Source organism: Mesoplodon mirus, assembly GCF_964341445.2.
Source record: "Mesoplodon mirus genome assembly, chromosome: 3".
Classification (NCBI taxonomy): Eukaryota; Metazoa; Chordata; class Mammalia; order Artiodactyla; family Ziphiidae; genus Mesoplodon; species Mesoplodon mirus.
The window spans coordinates 102,675,762-102,689,954 of NC_138978.1; the positions used below are offsets into that span (position 1 = coordinate 102,675,762).

The window sequence follows — 14,193 nt, forward strand, 5'->3', positions numbered from 1 at the left end:
TTCACCACAACTAGAGAAAGCCCGTGCACAGCAACGAAGACCCAACCAGCCATAAATAAATAAAATAAATTTATTTAAAAAAAAAAAAACTGCAAGCCTTTACCTTTTCAAACACAACTCCAGCAGGTCAGGTTACACCCCAACACTAACTCTGCAGGGGCACCAGAAGAGATTGGTTACCATGGCCACGTAGGAAGCCTCCCGGATAGCTCTCTTAGCTTTCTTCTTACACACACCTACTCACGCGAGCTCCACCCACGCAGGTCCCTAGCTCGGCAATCTGCTAGCCACGCCTGATTGCGTTCTGCGCTCGCCTCTCTGCCCTTGCACCTGCGTACTACGGCGCCTGCCCGTCGCCGCGGCCCGGATCGGGAAGTGTCAAGCGGGAGCTGGGTTCCCCCGCCTTCGCCGTTATCACCGCTGACCCCCGGACCCCAACTCCAGGCCCGGGCCCAGCCGTCATGACGAACGGTGAGAACTAATGCCCAGAGCCGAGGATGGGAGTGCAGTACGAGTGGAAACCTGGCGGGCGGAGCCGGGACTGACGTGGCCGTTCTCCCCGCCCCCTCCCAGCCCAGTCCCCCTTTGGCCTCTCGGTGCCCCAACTCCTGTCCCCTATACCCCTCCGGGGGTTCCCCCGTTCCGTGCCCATCTAGAACCCCCAGTGCCTCTTGTGCCCACACCCGTCGTTCTTGGTTCCCACACTGTGCCCTTCTCCCTTCCTAGAAGTTCGTTCTGACCCTTACAAGCCACTTCGCGAGGCCAGTCCTGGTTGAACTATTGCTTTAGCACCAGGAAAAAGAGGATCCTCCTCACAGCCCTCTGTGTTCTCAAACTTTTGGATAGTAGGCTCGTTGGGATGACCGATAAATCACACAGGATTTAAAACCCCATACTTCTGGGGGGGGGCGGAGGTGAATGTAGATCCTAAAAAAAATGTTCTCCTTGTTTTGTTAAAATGTCGGGAAGCTTTCTCGTATTTGATTCTAAAGTCTTGCCTGGGCGATCCCATCTGGAGACCGTGGCTAGTGTTGCAGGGGTTGGATTTAGACACTGCCTCTTCTAAAGATGATGTGGCAGTTGCCACCCTGTTTATCCTAATTTTCCAGATCTCTTCAAACACTTTATAGACATGATTTCTGAATTCCAGGGAAGGGCAGGAAACGATGACTTTGTGGTCTTTACAGTCGATCTTACAGGAAAAAAGATGACAAGACCTCTTAGGCAGTATGATTTGAAGGGCATAGGACAGCATTTCTCAAAAGTACCTTCTCTATAAGCCTGGTACTAAAGTTTCAAATTTCATCTCCTTGTGACTTTTGGCTTTGCAAAAACTTACGGGAGAAAAGACTAGCTAGCACGTATTGTTCATCATAAAACTTGGTGTATGTATTAATTTACTGGACCCTTTCCTGTGTGACATCTAGTTGTGAGATAGTTTTACTGGAGGGAGAGAGGGAGATGGAGTGGCCCAGAACTGGCCGATGCCAGTTGTGTAAAATATCCTTTTGGAGCTTCCTGGGCAGTCAGAGGTCTGAGGTTAGTAGGCACAGTACAAGAAGGGACATCACCCAGAGGAAGAAATAAACTGAACTGAGAAATAAGAGAGCAGTTGGACACATAGTAATTAATAAATAAGTTTTAGTCACCCTTTCCGCTTTTGTGGTCTGATTTTTTTTTTCCACTTAGGTGATTCTTTGCACTTACAAGACATAGCTTGGTTTACAAATGTAAGAAATAGAACTAATTGTTCAAAGCTTTTTTCCCCACAATTGTTCCACCTTGTCGAAGCCTCAGATCTTTTTTTGCTTGTTTGTTTTCAAGAATCTGTTAACTCAGGCAGAAATTTGGTTTGTAAGTAGAGTATCATGCGTGAAGTGTAAGATAAGCATAGGAAAATTGTAGTCATATGGATTCTAACTCTTGGAATTTCCATTAAGCTTTACTTTTGCCTTAACATATTCTTCACCAACAGATGCAGATCTGAGAGACTTGGCCAAATATCTACCTCTCCTTTATCACATGAGTGATTTATAGGAAGAACATGTTTCATTCTCTCAGCTCAGGCTCGAAGGATTCTTATGCCTCTCTCAACCTATTGCCAGCACTGGCCATTCCTGGTAGGCTGATTCCACATAAAGTGATTCACTCTTCTCAGAATTTATACTTCTTGAAAGGAGAGGGAAGGGGGCAGTGAAATCTTTGTAAGGGGGTTGTCTACAAGTGATTTGGGGAACAGAAAGTTAACCTTGTTAGTCCCAGGACCTTGGCTTCCTCTTGTCAGGGCTGGCACTGCAGTTGAGGTTATCATCTTGATATTTTATCACACTCTGTTCTGCAGGGAGATCACCTGTCCCAAGCTGGATTAGCACCAAAGGTTTTCTTCTCTTTCTGTAACAGTGTACTCCTTGGATGGAATTCTGGTGTTTGGTTTGCTCTTTGTTTGCACCTGTGCCTACTTCAAGAAAGTACCTCGTCTCAAAAGCTGGCTGCTCTCAGAGAAGAAGGGAGTTTGGGGTGTGTTTTACAAAGGTAAGATCATATCTGTTCAGGGAGAGGAGATTGCCATCTCTGGACAGTGAGGTGCTGCAAGGTGGGGGTGGGATAGGCTGGAATTGTATGTGGTTCAACTTTTACATAATTGTTTATTTTAGCTCCAAGGTAACTTTTGTATTCTCCATGGAGTAAAACTATATAAATTAAACAATTTTAGACGGGACTAGATTTGTTGGAAGGAATATTTTCCCAGTGAAAAGTTTTTTTCTGAATTTCTGGAAAGAATATATTGGAGTCTCTTTTAAGTATTGATGTTATTAACTCAGATGCTTTTTTACTTTTTATTTTGGGCATCTTCATCTGGAATCCTATTTACCTAGATCTTTTTTCAAAATAAGGCAAAATATAAACTAACAGTATATTCATCTAGAACCTAGGGCTTAAGGATAGTATTTAAATACATTCCTGGGTGGGTTCTTGAGACCCTTGATAGGTCTCTTCATCTGTGACTAGAGATTTCAAATCTTGAAAGTGAGGACTTATATGAAGGGCAGGATTTGATTTCTTTTCTCGTTTTATTTTTTCCTGCTAGCTGCTGTGATTGGAACTAGGCTGCATGCTGCTGTAGCAATCGCCTGCATTGTAATGGCCTTCTACGTCCTGTTTATAAAATGAATTCCAAAGCATCCATTTCATCAACTGCCAACCAAGGGGACGAAGGTGAAGAACCTGTCAGGAGCCTGGGCCCAGCATAGGAGAGTTCAGCTAAAATCATCAAAGTCCCCAGGATGACACCACAGCATCTGCTCCTACCTTATGTGGGGAAAACTCCTTGTGGTTACAAACATTATTTATGCTTCAGGGGACTACAGAAAGCCAGCTTCCTTTGACCTGTGTGTAAATCAGTCCTCAGCAGAGAGCATATAACGTCCAGATAAATTCCACCCCTCAGTGATACGATTACATACGTCCTGCTTAAAAATCTGTCACCAATTTTGTTCTTCAGCCCCTCATCAGGAACTTTTCACACTGAGGCTCATTAGGGGAGGATATAAACTGTATTCAAACTTCTTGGAAGGAGAGATAATTTTCAAGACTTGACTTTTTTTTTTTAGTGTTTGATTTGGATTTGGCAAATTGCAGGGGGCTGGGAGGCTGGGGTGGGGAGCCTGGGTGGGAAATAGGAGTTAAACAATGCCAAGGAATTTTTTGGCTTTGGAAATTTATTTTTCATATACCCATCTGGGAACATAAGAGAGAGGCATGATCCTCATTGCAAAAAGAGAACAGACGAAATAGCTGTGCCGTGTGCTGGTAGCCAGAGAGTTTTGCCAAGAGAATCTGGGCCTACATAAGACTTGGAAATTGTCTGTGATGAGATCAGAAAGGAGTAACTTAGACAAGAAACAATGTTCTATTCACCAGTATTCCCAAAAGGAAACTTCACCCCTCAAATGGTATATTGAAACTTTTGCTATTTTCCTAAAGCTTTTTAAATATTTTCTAAATTGCTGAGTACTAAATACTGTTACTCAGTTTTAAATGCCACCACTAGGGGAAAGAGAAACTACTTAAGAAATAATTTGCAGTTGGGGTAGAAGAAATAAATAAATCTAGTATATTAATTCATATACTAGTAAAGTCATCTAGAATTTATTGTGATGTTAGATGGAAGTTCTGTCATGTTAACCAACATACAAACTTATTCTTTGTTTAAATCTGGGTTATTATGGCAATTTTCAGTCGATTACTTGTGTTTCTTGGCCCACTTTTAATTTTCTTCATATTGTAGTATTCTTTAGCTGTCTCTTGGAAATTATAAGAACATGGGAAATTTGAATGAGAGAAGTTGATGGCATTCATAGGCATGTTTGGACAGTTCATAGAATCCATGAATAAAATGAGAGTGTTTTCTAAAGTAAAGGAAAGCAGAGGTTTGCAATTGAGATTGATGGGCTTTTCCATGGAATATAGGAACTCGTGAGCAAATCATTTTAGATGACTCTATATTTGAAGGGAAGACTTCTCCATTCCCTCCCCCTTTTATCTGCAAAAGGATCAACTGTTGCATTTATGAAGCCTAGAACTTCTCTATTAAAAAAAAAAGAGTTGGTCTAAAATTAAAATATTGTAAAGAGCAAGCAGAGACATAGGTCTACCATTGGAATTGTTCGCTAAAGTAAAACTTGACTTTGGACAAGTTGGCTGTGGTTGACCCCAGTGTGGCAGTAAATTGTCTTTTGTCTTATTCCAAAAGAACAAAAGCTGCTAGGAAGTTTAGGTTCTGAAACATTCAGTTTAGTGCTTTGATGGATCCTAGAAGTATAGAAAGTCATCACGTAAACACTACATGTCTAATCATCTCAGAGTTATGGCTGTTATCTCTTCAGGAATTGGTCCACAGGGTAAATTTCAATGATTCATATATTTTTCATTGTCATTTCTGAGGATCTTTCACACAAGAGAAAGGAAAGCTAGTGGAACAGAAAGAAGAGTTAAACCTTGTGGGTGTGAGTTTGGAACCTGTTGGCCAACGGGAATGTCACTCTCTGGAAATACAGGTTCAGCATGTTTTGCACTTGTTATTTTGTAGCTTTAATGACTTTTGTTTCCTAATAGGGCTAATATCTCTAAGCTTGGTGTTTAGAGCTTCTTCATATTTTAAACTAGTCCCATTTCACAGTTCAGATCAATTTTTACAGCCTCCTGGGTGGGTCATCTTGACCTAAGCTCTTGAACTGTTATATTTTGAGATGTTTTCGTACCAGAATGTACCAAAAAGTACACAGAGTGAAGGTAATTTACAGCAAGAAACAAATACAGCTTATTTCATTTCTTGACTTTAGATAAGCAGAAACTTGTTTAATTCATTACTTTGGTTGATGTGTCATATATTTTTGACTGAAAATTGTAGGAAGTTGTTGCTCTAAGGGAGTCTTAGGGGTGGAAGAAGGGGGACAGCAGTATTGCCTCAGATTCAAACTGGCGTCACCATAAACCCTGTATGCCAGGGTGGAATGAAGTCAGCTTTTTATAGTTGAAATCAGACTTTTTATTCACCATTGTCTGCACAAATCCTTGAAAATAAAGTTTCTTTCCCTACTGTTTTTGTCCATTTTGTCACATGCATGCTGAATTATTGAACTTTGTTCAATATTCCCCTGGAATACCTTTTTAGTTTATATTAGTGAATATCATCAATCCTGTTAACCCCTTGTGATGGTCACTGAATGTATGATATATGTATGATATAGTTCAGAATCTATGAGGGTATAGCTTTCTCCTTTGAGGGAACTAATATATATATATATATATATATATACATATATATATATAATATATATAAATACATTTTGAGGTGTATTAATGTAGATAACATTCTCCAATACATTTTACCTACTACTGCTATTAAAATAAAAGTATCGGGCTTCCCTGGTGGCGCAGTGGTTGAGAATCTGCCTGCCAATGCAGGGGACACGGGTTCGAGCCCTGGTCTGGGAAGATCCCACATGCCGCGGAGCAGCTGGCCCCGTGAGCCACAATTACTGAGCCTGCGCGTCTGGAGCCTGTGCTCCGCAACAAGAGAGGATTTGATAGTGAGAGGCCCGCGTACCGCAATGAGGAGTGGCCCCCACTTGCCGCAACTAGAGAAAGCCCTCGCACAGAAATGAAGACCCAACACAGCCATAAATAAATAAATAAAATTTAAAAAGATAAAAAAATAAAAGTATCAACTGCCATTACAAGCCATAAACTTCTTCAGTGAAATGAGGTTATCAGGTTACCTAGCCACATACCTAGAAAATCCTTGGGCTTCTGGTGCATACAATGGACAGTTTCCCCCAATTTGTTTATTCCAAGTACATGGTGGGACTGGCACAAGTACAAATGATAACTTAACAAAATTCTGATTTGTCTTCCCCCCTCACATATGTATTTCTTGAAAAAGGAGAAGGAAGGAACTGAGACATTCAAATTGTGCTTTGTGATGTGAAAGGAGCTAATTCTAACTTACATAATTATTCCTTTTTTTTTTCTTACACTCATTCTTGAAAGGTTTATTTTAGCGGATATGAAAGTAAATGAAGATTCAGCAATATGACTGCCACAGCAAGTTCTGGGTAGCAAGAGGGCTCTGTGGGGACAGGGATATGTCTTCCTACCTTATTATACTACTACCTAGTGTATATTAGGTAGTATATTAGTAGTATATATAGTTACTATATTCTAACTACCTAGTCCTTGGACTTAAGTAATCTATTCTCACCTTGCCCTTTGGTAAAATGATGTTTGCCTTCTCCCATGGGAGAAGGAGCTCCTAGGGAAGCTGATGTTGGTAATGACCAGAATTTGCCTTCTCCCTGGGAAAGAAGTCATTCACCTAGAGGTCTCCTGAGATTGAATCATCTTATATCCAGAACTTGGATCAAAAGAAAAACTACAGATATGGATATAAATGTGTAGCTGCACAGAGATCCAAAGACAATCACGATTCAGTATTGTGGGAATTTGTCCCGCCTTTACCTGGGCCCTTGGTTCCCCTCCGAGCCACGTGGGGGCGGGAAAGTGCGCACTCGGTGAGGGCCTGTGCTTGGTTGTTCCTCCCAGAACCCTCCGGGGCGGAGGGCTTTAAAGAAGCTTGCGCACTTCCGCCCTTTCACCGGAGGGAGAGCGGCGTGGGGTGAGGTTGGTCAGAACTGTAGCGAGGTGTGTGGAAGACGCCTGCGGGCTGAGTGTGTGAGTGGACGCGCGACTGTGTGAGTGGACGCGCGAATGTGTGAGTGCGCGCGTAGTGCGTGCAAGGCGAGTGCATGCGCCTGCCCCCGTGCCCCTCCCCCGGCCTACACCTTGATCTTATTTGATCGGGTTGTGACTCCAGCCCCGCCGGACCAACCCGAAATGAAAAGCTCTCCTCCTGCGAAGCCCCTTCTTCGGGGCGCTGTGCAGCGAGGCCCCTTGGGCGGTGGCAACGCCGCGGTCCCGGAGGTCCCGGAGGTCCCGGAGCTGGTCCTACGAGGCCCGGCGCTCAGAAGTGATGAATTGATCAGATAGACGAGGCTGGGCTTGTCCTGGGCCACTGATTATCGAGGCGATTCTGATCTGAGCCCGGGCCCAGGGCACGGCTGCCCGTGGCGTTGAGACTAACGTGTCAACGGTCGGCTGCGGGCCCCGGGCGCTGGCGGACGGAGGTTGAATGAGCCGTCGCCCCGCCCGCGGGAGTGGGAGCTGAAAGGATATGGAGGCCTTGTTCCCCGCTGCAGTTTTCTTTTGTAGCCGCCTCCCTTTTTTTCTTTAGACACGACTTATCATGATGACTCTTTTGTATGGTACCAACACTGGTGCCCCCGGTCTAAAGGCACTATACAGCGCCTGCCGCGAAGGGATATATGTATATATGCATTTCTGTATACGTGTATATATCCGTAAGATTACTTGGAGACCTTATAAGAATTCAGATTCCAGGGACCCGCACCGGATTTACTGAATTAGGATTAGCAGGGGGGGGGGGGGTCTAGGAATCTCTGTTATTTAAAGCCTCCATGCATGGATCACAGTGATACATTTTTTGATGTTCAGTATCAACCCACATGAGGTGATTATCTCAGAGAGTCAACCCCTCTGCCACTTTCAGCTATTCTAAATAAAGAGAACTGAAAATATTGCCACTTGGCCGCAAACACTATGAACAGTTTGGAGTATCTCGGTGGAAGAGGGGCTGTAATAGTTTGGTGGTATTGACCCTGCACCTGAGTACCAGGAAGAAGCCCTTTCATATCTGATTGATTCAACAATGCATATGCTGTCCAATCTTAGAAATGGGAACTTAGTGTACAATATTCTAAAAGGTCTGCCATTTCTTGCTCATTTTAACAGCAGGATCCTGTGAGTGGCTTGTAATTTTAGAAACCACATTACTGTATCAGTTTTTAGGTACCTTCAGACCCTAGGATCAGATTGTTGAAAGCTGTTTCCAAGAATAGGGGGCTATATATCACAGCACAAATCAAGGCAAAGAAAAAAGAGAATTGACTCCCAGGCAAGGAGACAGTAACAGAGTTAAGAGAATGAACAATGGCAAGGAGCCAGGGAGATGGAGCCCTCATGGAAAAGTAGAGCTCAGCAGATGACTAAATCCAGAAGGTCTGAAATCTAAGCGTGACCTCAGCATAAGTGTTAATGCCACAAAGAGCTACTAAAATTAGTGTTTGTAAGCTCAAGAGAATGGACTATGTCCATTCTTGCTTTCCCAACACTTAGCTCAGTACTTGACACATAAAAGTTGGCAAGAAATGTTGAATGGGTGTGGTTGGAATGACTCCAGTTCACAAAACTTGAATACCTGTCTCCTGCCAAAAACAGTGCTGGTCTGTCCTAAATCCGTATCTTTTCAGCAAGATGACTTTCCGAGTTGCAAATATGCTGAACAGGACTAGTTTCTAGAAGCTGAGAAACTTCCATATTTTAAGAGTAGTCATGTGGCAACTGGTAGTCCATGGGTAACAGATAACTCCAGGCTTCATCTTACACAAATCTGTTTAATGGAGGTGGGCAGCAGGATGTTCCACTATGATTAAGTAGTCCAGGGGCTTGTCAACACTTAGGTGGAGAAGAAGCCACCATCATTCTTTCGGGAATACCCTCCATTGCTGGCTGCAGTGTGAGGAGACACTGTGGAGAAAAGAGAAGAGGGAGTGGGCTGTGAATTTCAGATCCTTTGCCTTTTCCGGGAACTTGTCGCCCATACATTTATGGGGACAATGGAGAAGGTTCTAACAGCTGAGGAAACTGGCATATAGAGGACTGATGGGAGGTAGCTATAGGTCTTTCGCTCCCCGGTTTCTGCCCTTTGCTGAAAATTTTTGTCCCCTAGACGTAAGGCTGAGGTAGTGGCTCTGAAAAACTGAATTCATTTCCTAGCTCTACAGTCAGCATGTCCCCTGGTTTTAGTCTGATATGTGCCAGACTCTCAGTTATCCCTGATGTTCCCTAATAGCCAATCACCTCAACTCCCTGATTCCCGTGACCATTTAGAAAAACTCTTGCACCACCCATCTGCCTCCCACCCCTCGGTCTTCTGACCCTTACCTATGGATCCCTGGATGCTGTGAATAGACTCCTTCTTAGGGTTGATCCAGTGTCTGATGTTAGCTCGGGAAGTGATGGCGGGTGGCTGGGGAGGGGATAAAAATTCTCCAGGGAATTGGATCTTGATTCTAGAAGACGATGTGGGGAAGAACATGGGAGAGTGAAATCAATCAGGAGAAGAAAGGTAAGGAGGGAAAGAGTTGCATGCAACCTTAAAAATAAAGCAGCCGAAGGCCCTTTTTACCCTCTGGAATTAACCAAAGATTTTGTGCTACAGATGGGCACAATCTTGGAAGATCTCTGTTTATTTTAGAAAATAAAAAAACAGAACTTGTATTACAGAAGTAAAAAATACAGAAATCTATAGAAACAAGAACCTATTGATTGTTATTTCCCAGGTGACACTTTACCTTACTTGATTGGCATTGTCCTTAGGGAGAGGCTCCGCCTCCACAACTTACCCATGGGCATCCTGAATGGTCTCCTGCTGTATCAGTGTCTCACTTTTGCTCTTGAACGTCCCTGTGTGGTGGTTGTACAAGGCTGCTAATCGGAAATCCAGATCATCCTTCGGTATCTACGGAGGAAGCCAACCCCGCCACCCCCAGGGTTAACTTGCCACATTTGCACCTGCTCTAGTCGGGTTCTGTTGGACTCTACTCTTCCCCCAGAGCAGAGTGAACCCCTTTTGGGCCTGCGATCCACCAACTCCCTACATACCAAATTACTATACATGATGACTTCTTAACCCTTGTCCATAATAGAATTGTCTCATGGTTAGGTCTAAGGAGTGGGGAGCTCTCCTGGAGACATGAGAACCACTATATTGTCCTTGACTTGAGCTTAATGGGCCTTACCTCATTCATGGTTATAATGAGAAGTCTGGTGAGAGGATGATTTGCTCCAGATAATCAACTGCAGCAAAACCCAAGCCTTCTGACTTCCCAGAGGAAGTTGATAAGTTGGTATTTGGTTTTAGATTTGGTAGGATCTTGGATTGGGGACAAGATAAAGATGCTAAGGTAGTCAGGGACAGACAACCTTTCAAAATAGGATATTAATTAGTCCTAAGTGGATATAAGGAGAAATAGCATTTCAATGCTAGGTACCTCAGGATCAAAAAAATAAACATCCTGCCTCATGGACGTGATTGTGGGAGTTGAGCTGAGTCGACACCAGGGTTCCTGTTTCTGAGCAAGGTGAGTTGGGTTCTTATATGGCAGTTTCTGCAAAAGAGAAACCACACCCACCCCTGGTTACCGGAGGCCTTGCTGATGTGATAACTTCAGTGACATCCATCCCCTTATCCCATCCCATTTTAATTGAATCGCAGACATCTAAAAGAGAAGAACGAAATGGGGCAAGACTCCCAGGCTTCTGATCCTCCTAAGTTTTCAATCTCAGAACTGACAGAAATGGGCCAGGAATACAGGGAAAGGGGTGAAGTGGGACAGGAGGTGAAGGGTGGGGAGCAGAGAGGCAAGATGAGCTCAGGTTTAGAAGTCCTGAGCTTGAAGAAGAGAGAAGATATCCTAATGCAATTAACAGGTAGGAAATTGGAAGTGTGCAGTTGTTGGAGGAGAGCTCAGAACAAGTAGTAGAGATCTGGGGGTCATCCCCCTGAAGTGGTGGTTGAAGCCTGCAAAAAGGCGTCTGACCAACAAGGAAGAGGCGGTTCATGAGGACTGCACAATATTATAATGGGGGTGGCAGTGGGAGCAGTCTGAGACAAGAGAATCAGGAGAGAGCAATGTCTAGGCAGGTGAGAAAATTTCAGTAAGCAGGGAAGGGTCATTGTGTCTGCAGGAATGTCAAAAAGTTCATTGGATGTTCAGTCCTCTAATTAAAACCCCACAAGTACGCATATGAAAAGCACACAGCTGATTTCTTCATTACATGTAAAATGCCATACTGTTCACCACCGTATCCCCAGTGCCTAGCACAGCGACCTAACACATGGTGTTCTAAAATGAAATATTGATTGAATCAATGACTGAATTCCAGTGAGTACAACTACAACCTAGTAGAAATCTCATTCAACCTATCCGATGTAGGAACTCTCCTCCTCCCCTGTATATAACAGTGCTGTGTGACTCAGCTCAGTTAGGCATTAATTGAATGGTGTGAACCAGGCACTATACTGTCACAAAGAAAGATGAAAAAGGAAATGGGAAAACTACAAATACATATGATGCAAGCACAGGCAGCTCTCTTCCCATTCCTCGAAGGCTGAATAAGCCTCATCTCTATAAGCAGAAGGCTGAGACGGTCTTTCACTGAGAAAGTCAAGTCTGTCAAGCGTGAGTGCCATCTTCACATGCATTTTCCTTCCATCTCAGAGAAAGGGAAGTCCCTTTTATTCAAGAATCACCCTTCCCTGAACCCAGCCCTTCCTAGTGCTTTAGGGCCCTGTGCTATCCTGCCATCCCCTGTACCCAGCTTCTCCTCATTCCTTTGTCACTGTCTAGCTAGCACTGCATGACCTTCCCTACCGAGCCAGCCTTCTTAAAGAGTCAACACTTGCCACCTCCACTTCCTCCCCGTTCCCATTCCCTCTTCTGCCCACTGCAGTCTGGCCTCTGCCTCAAGCACCCACTGAAATTACTCTTGCTGGTGACCACCGACCTTTGTGGCTAGGTCAGGTGGATCCTTTCCAGTCCTGACCTTACTGACCTCTGCGGTTTCTGCACCATGACTCTGATTCCACGAAATGTTCTCTCCATCGTATGTGGGTCCAGATCCTCCTGGTTCTCCTCCTGCCTCTGGCTATTACTTCTTAGCTTCCTTCTCAGCTCTGCTTTCTCTCTCTGTCCCTTAGTGGTATTCTCCAGGGGGTTTGTCTCTGCCTTTCTGACTCTCACATTCACTGGATGAGCTCATTCTCTCCTATAGCTTCAACCACCAGATGAATACTGTGGCTTCCAGACATCTTCAACCCACAGCTCTCAACCAGGTTGCCTACTCTTCATCTCTATGGAAATGTCCCACAGGCACCACGAAAACAACAGCTACATGACTGATCTCAAAATCTTTCTCCCCAAACCTGCTTTCCCTGGATGTCTCATTCAGTAACTGGTATCAAGTAAGCCCTCAGAAACCTGGGAGCTCTCCCTGGCTCATCCACTCTCTTGAGCCCATATCCAGTCAGCCACAAAGTCCCATCAGTCCTGCCCTTTGCATCTTACCGCCATCCCCTGCATCACTGCTCTACATCCATTACTCCTCCTGGAGATCGCTGCACCAGCCTTGTAGCTGATCCCTCTTGTCGCACTAACATCCTGTCCAATCCACTGCCACTTGTGCTTTCTACAACACCCATCTAGTATGCCACTCCAGTGCTTACAGTCCTGAGATGATTCCCCAGGATGAAAACCTAGCTCACTAGCATTCTGTAAACACACACCCAGCCCAGGAGGGTCACCTCTCCAGCTTCCACCCTCTCCACTCCTCCATTTCACACCAACGCTTCAGCCACTTTGGACTCTTTGGTCCCAAAGAGGCCACCCTCATCCTCCTCTCCATGTATGTGCACCTGCTGCTCCCTTTGCTTTGGATGTCTGGTTCCTGTTTCCTTCCTCCTAACTTACATTCCACCTCCTCCCTCCCCTGGTCCAGCTGACTCATATTTGGATGTCAAAACTCACCTGCTCTGGGAGGCTTTCCTTTAAGCTCCTGTGTCCCATGACACACCACATATAACTGTCACAACACACGTGCTGTTGTGCAAGCACTTTTGCTGTTGTCAGTCTGGCTTTTATACTAGATTTCCCTGAGAACAGGAGCTAATGTGTCTATACATCCTCAGTTTTTAGCAGAGTGCCCAGCATACAGTAAATAATAAATGTTGAATAAACAAAAGGGAGTGCTTTGATTTTGTTATTAAGCCACAATGACCATTTAGTTCACCTTATTTTTCACCACTTCAAACATCTCAAATACTTCTACGAGAAAAGTGGAACCTGGGCCTGGGTAAGCCCCATTATAGCAATCATTGCTTAGGGCTCTGAGTACCTCTTGTTCCTCTGGACTAGAACTCCACTTGCCTCTGCTCAAAAGCACCTGTGAAATGTTGGCAGACCTGGATATGGGGACATGGAGGAAGGCAGAAAACAGACTTCTCCGGTACCTGACTCAGTGTCCTCACCAGAGACCTTTAAGTTACCATCTCTTCCTGTCGCGCCGACAGAAAGAAGAGTGCGGTCGACCCTACTGGGAATCTGTGCAAGAAACCTCAGTACCTCGGAAGCCCGCAGTTTTCCAAAGTAGGAATCATCGTTATCCAACGTAGGATTCTGGAAAGGGTCTCGGGTGAGAGGCATGGTAAAATGCCGAGCGAGACACTCTTAAGAGTGATGAGAGGCCCGCGCAGCCGCACACAACCTTGCACGCGGTGGAGCCGGGCTCCCAATTGTTTGGCACGCCCAATTTCAGTTGCTAGGCAACTACCCCGCCGTCTATGACTGAGGCGAATTCCCTCCGAGAAGGGCGCCACCTGGCGGTCCAACGCGGGAGGCCCCTCGGGAAGAAGCTCCTGGGAACGCAGAGGGAAAGCGCCGCTGAGTGTACCGGGGAGCCCTGGATTTGCACTCGGTGAGACTTCGGTGAAAAACG

The 14,193-nt window shown here is 44.9% G+C and overlaps 2 protein-coding genes across 4 annotated transcripts; one reads left to right on the forward strand and one right to left on the reverse strand.

Moving 5' to 3' along the window:
• The first annotated feature begins 284 nt into the window (after positions 1-284).
• TMEM167B (transmembrane protein 167B) lies at positions 285-5,598 on the forward strand. 2 transcript variants are annotated; one of them, XM_082612790.1, is made up of 4 exons: positions 285-471; positions 1,976-2,120; positions 2,401-2,532; positions 3,089-5,598. In XM_082612790.1, exons 2-4 carry the CDS (start codon positions 2,045-2,047, stop codon positions 3,169-3,171), a joined length of 291 nt encoding a protein of 96 aa, XP_082468916.1. In that variant the 5' UTR covers positions 285-471; positions 1,976-2,044; the 3' UTR covers positions 3,172-5,598. The 2 variants fall into 2 exon arrangements, with proteins under 2 accessions (XP_082468916.1, XP_082468917.1); XM_082612791.1 differs by lacking the exon at positions 1,976-2,120 and having other exon boundaries at positions 309-471.
• A 3,444-nt stretch (positions 5,599-9,042) lies between these two features.
• CFAP276 (cilia and flagella associated protein 276) lies at positions 9,043-13,950 on the reverse strand. Of its 2 annotated transcripts, XM_082614361.1 has the most exons (6): positions 13,821-13,932; positions 13,594-13,641; positions 10,692-10,808; positions 10,044-10,159; positions 9,583-9,710; positions 9,043-9,165 (listed from the first exon to the last, which is right to left on the reverse strand). In XM_082614361.1, exons 1-6 carry the CDS (start codon positions 13,899-13,901, stop codon positions 9,095-9,097), a joined length of 561 nt encoding a protein of 186 aa, XP_082470487.1. In that variant the 5' UTR covers positions 13,902-13,932; the 3' UTR covers positions 9,043-9,094. The 2 variants fall into 2 exon arrangements, with proteins under 2 accessions (XP_082470487.1, XP_082470488.1); XM_082614362.1 differs by lacking the exon at positions 13,594-13,641 and having other exon boundaries at positions 13,821-13,950.
• Positions 13,951-14,193: the final 243 nt, after the last annotated feature.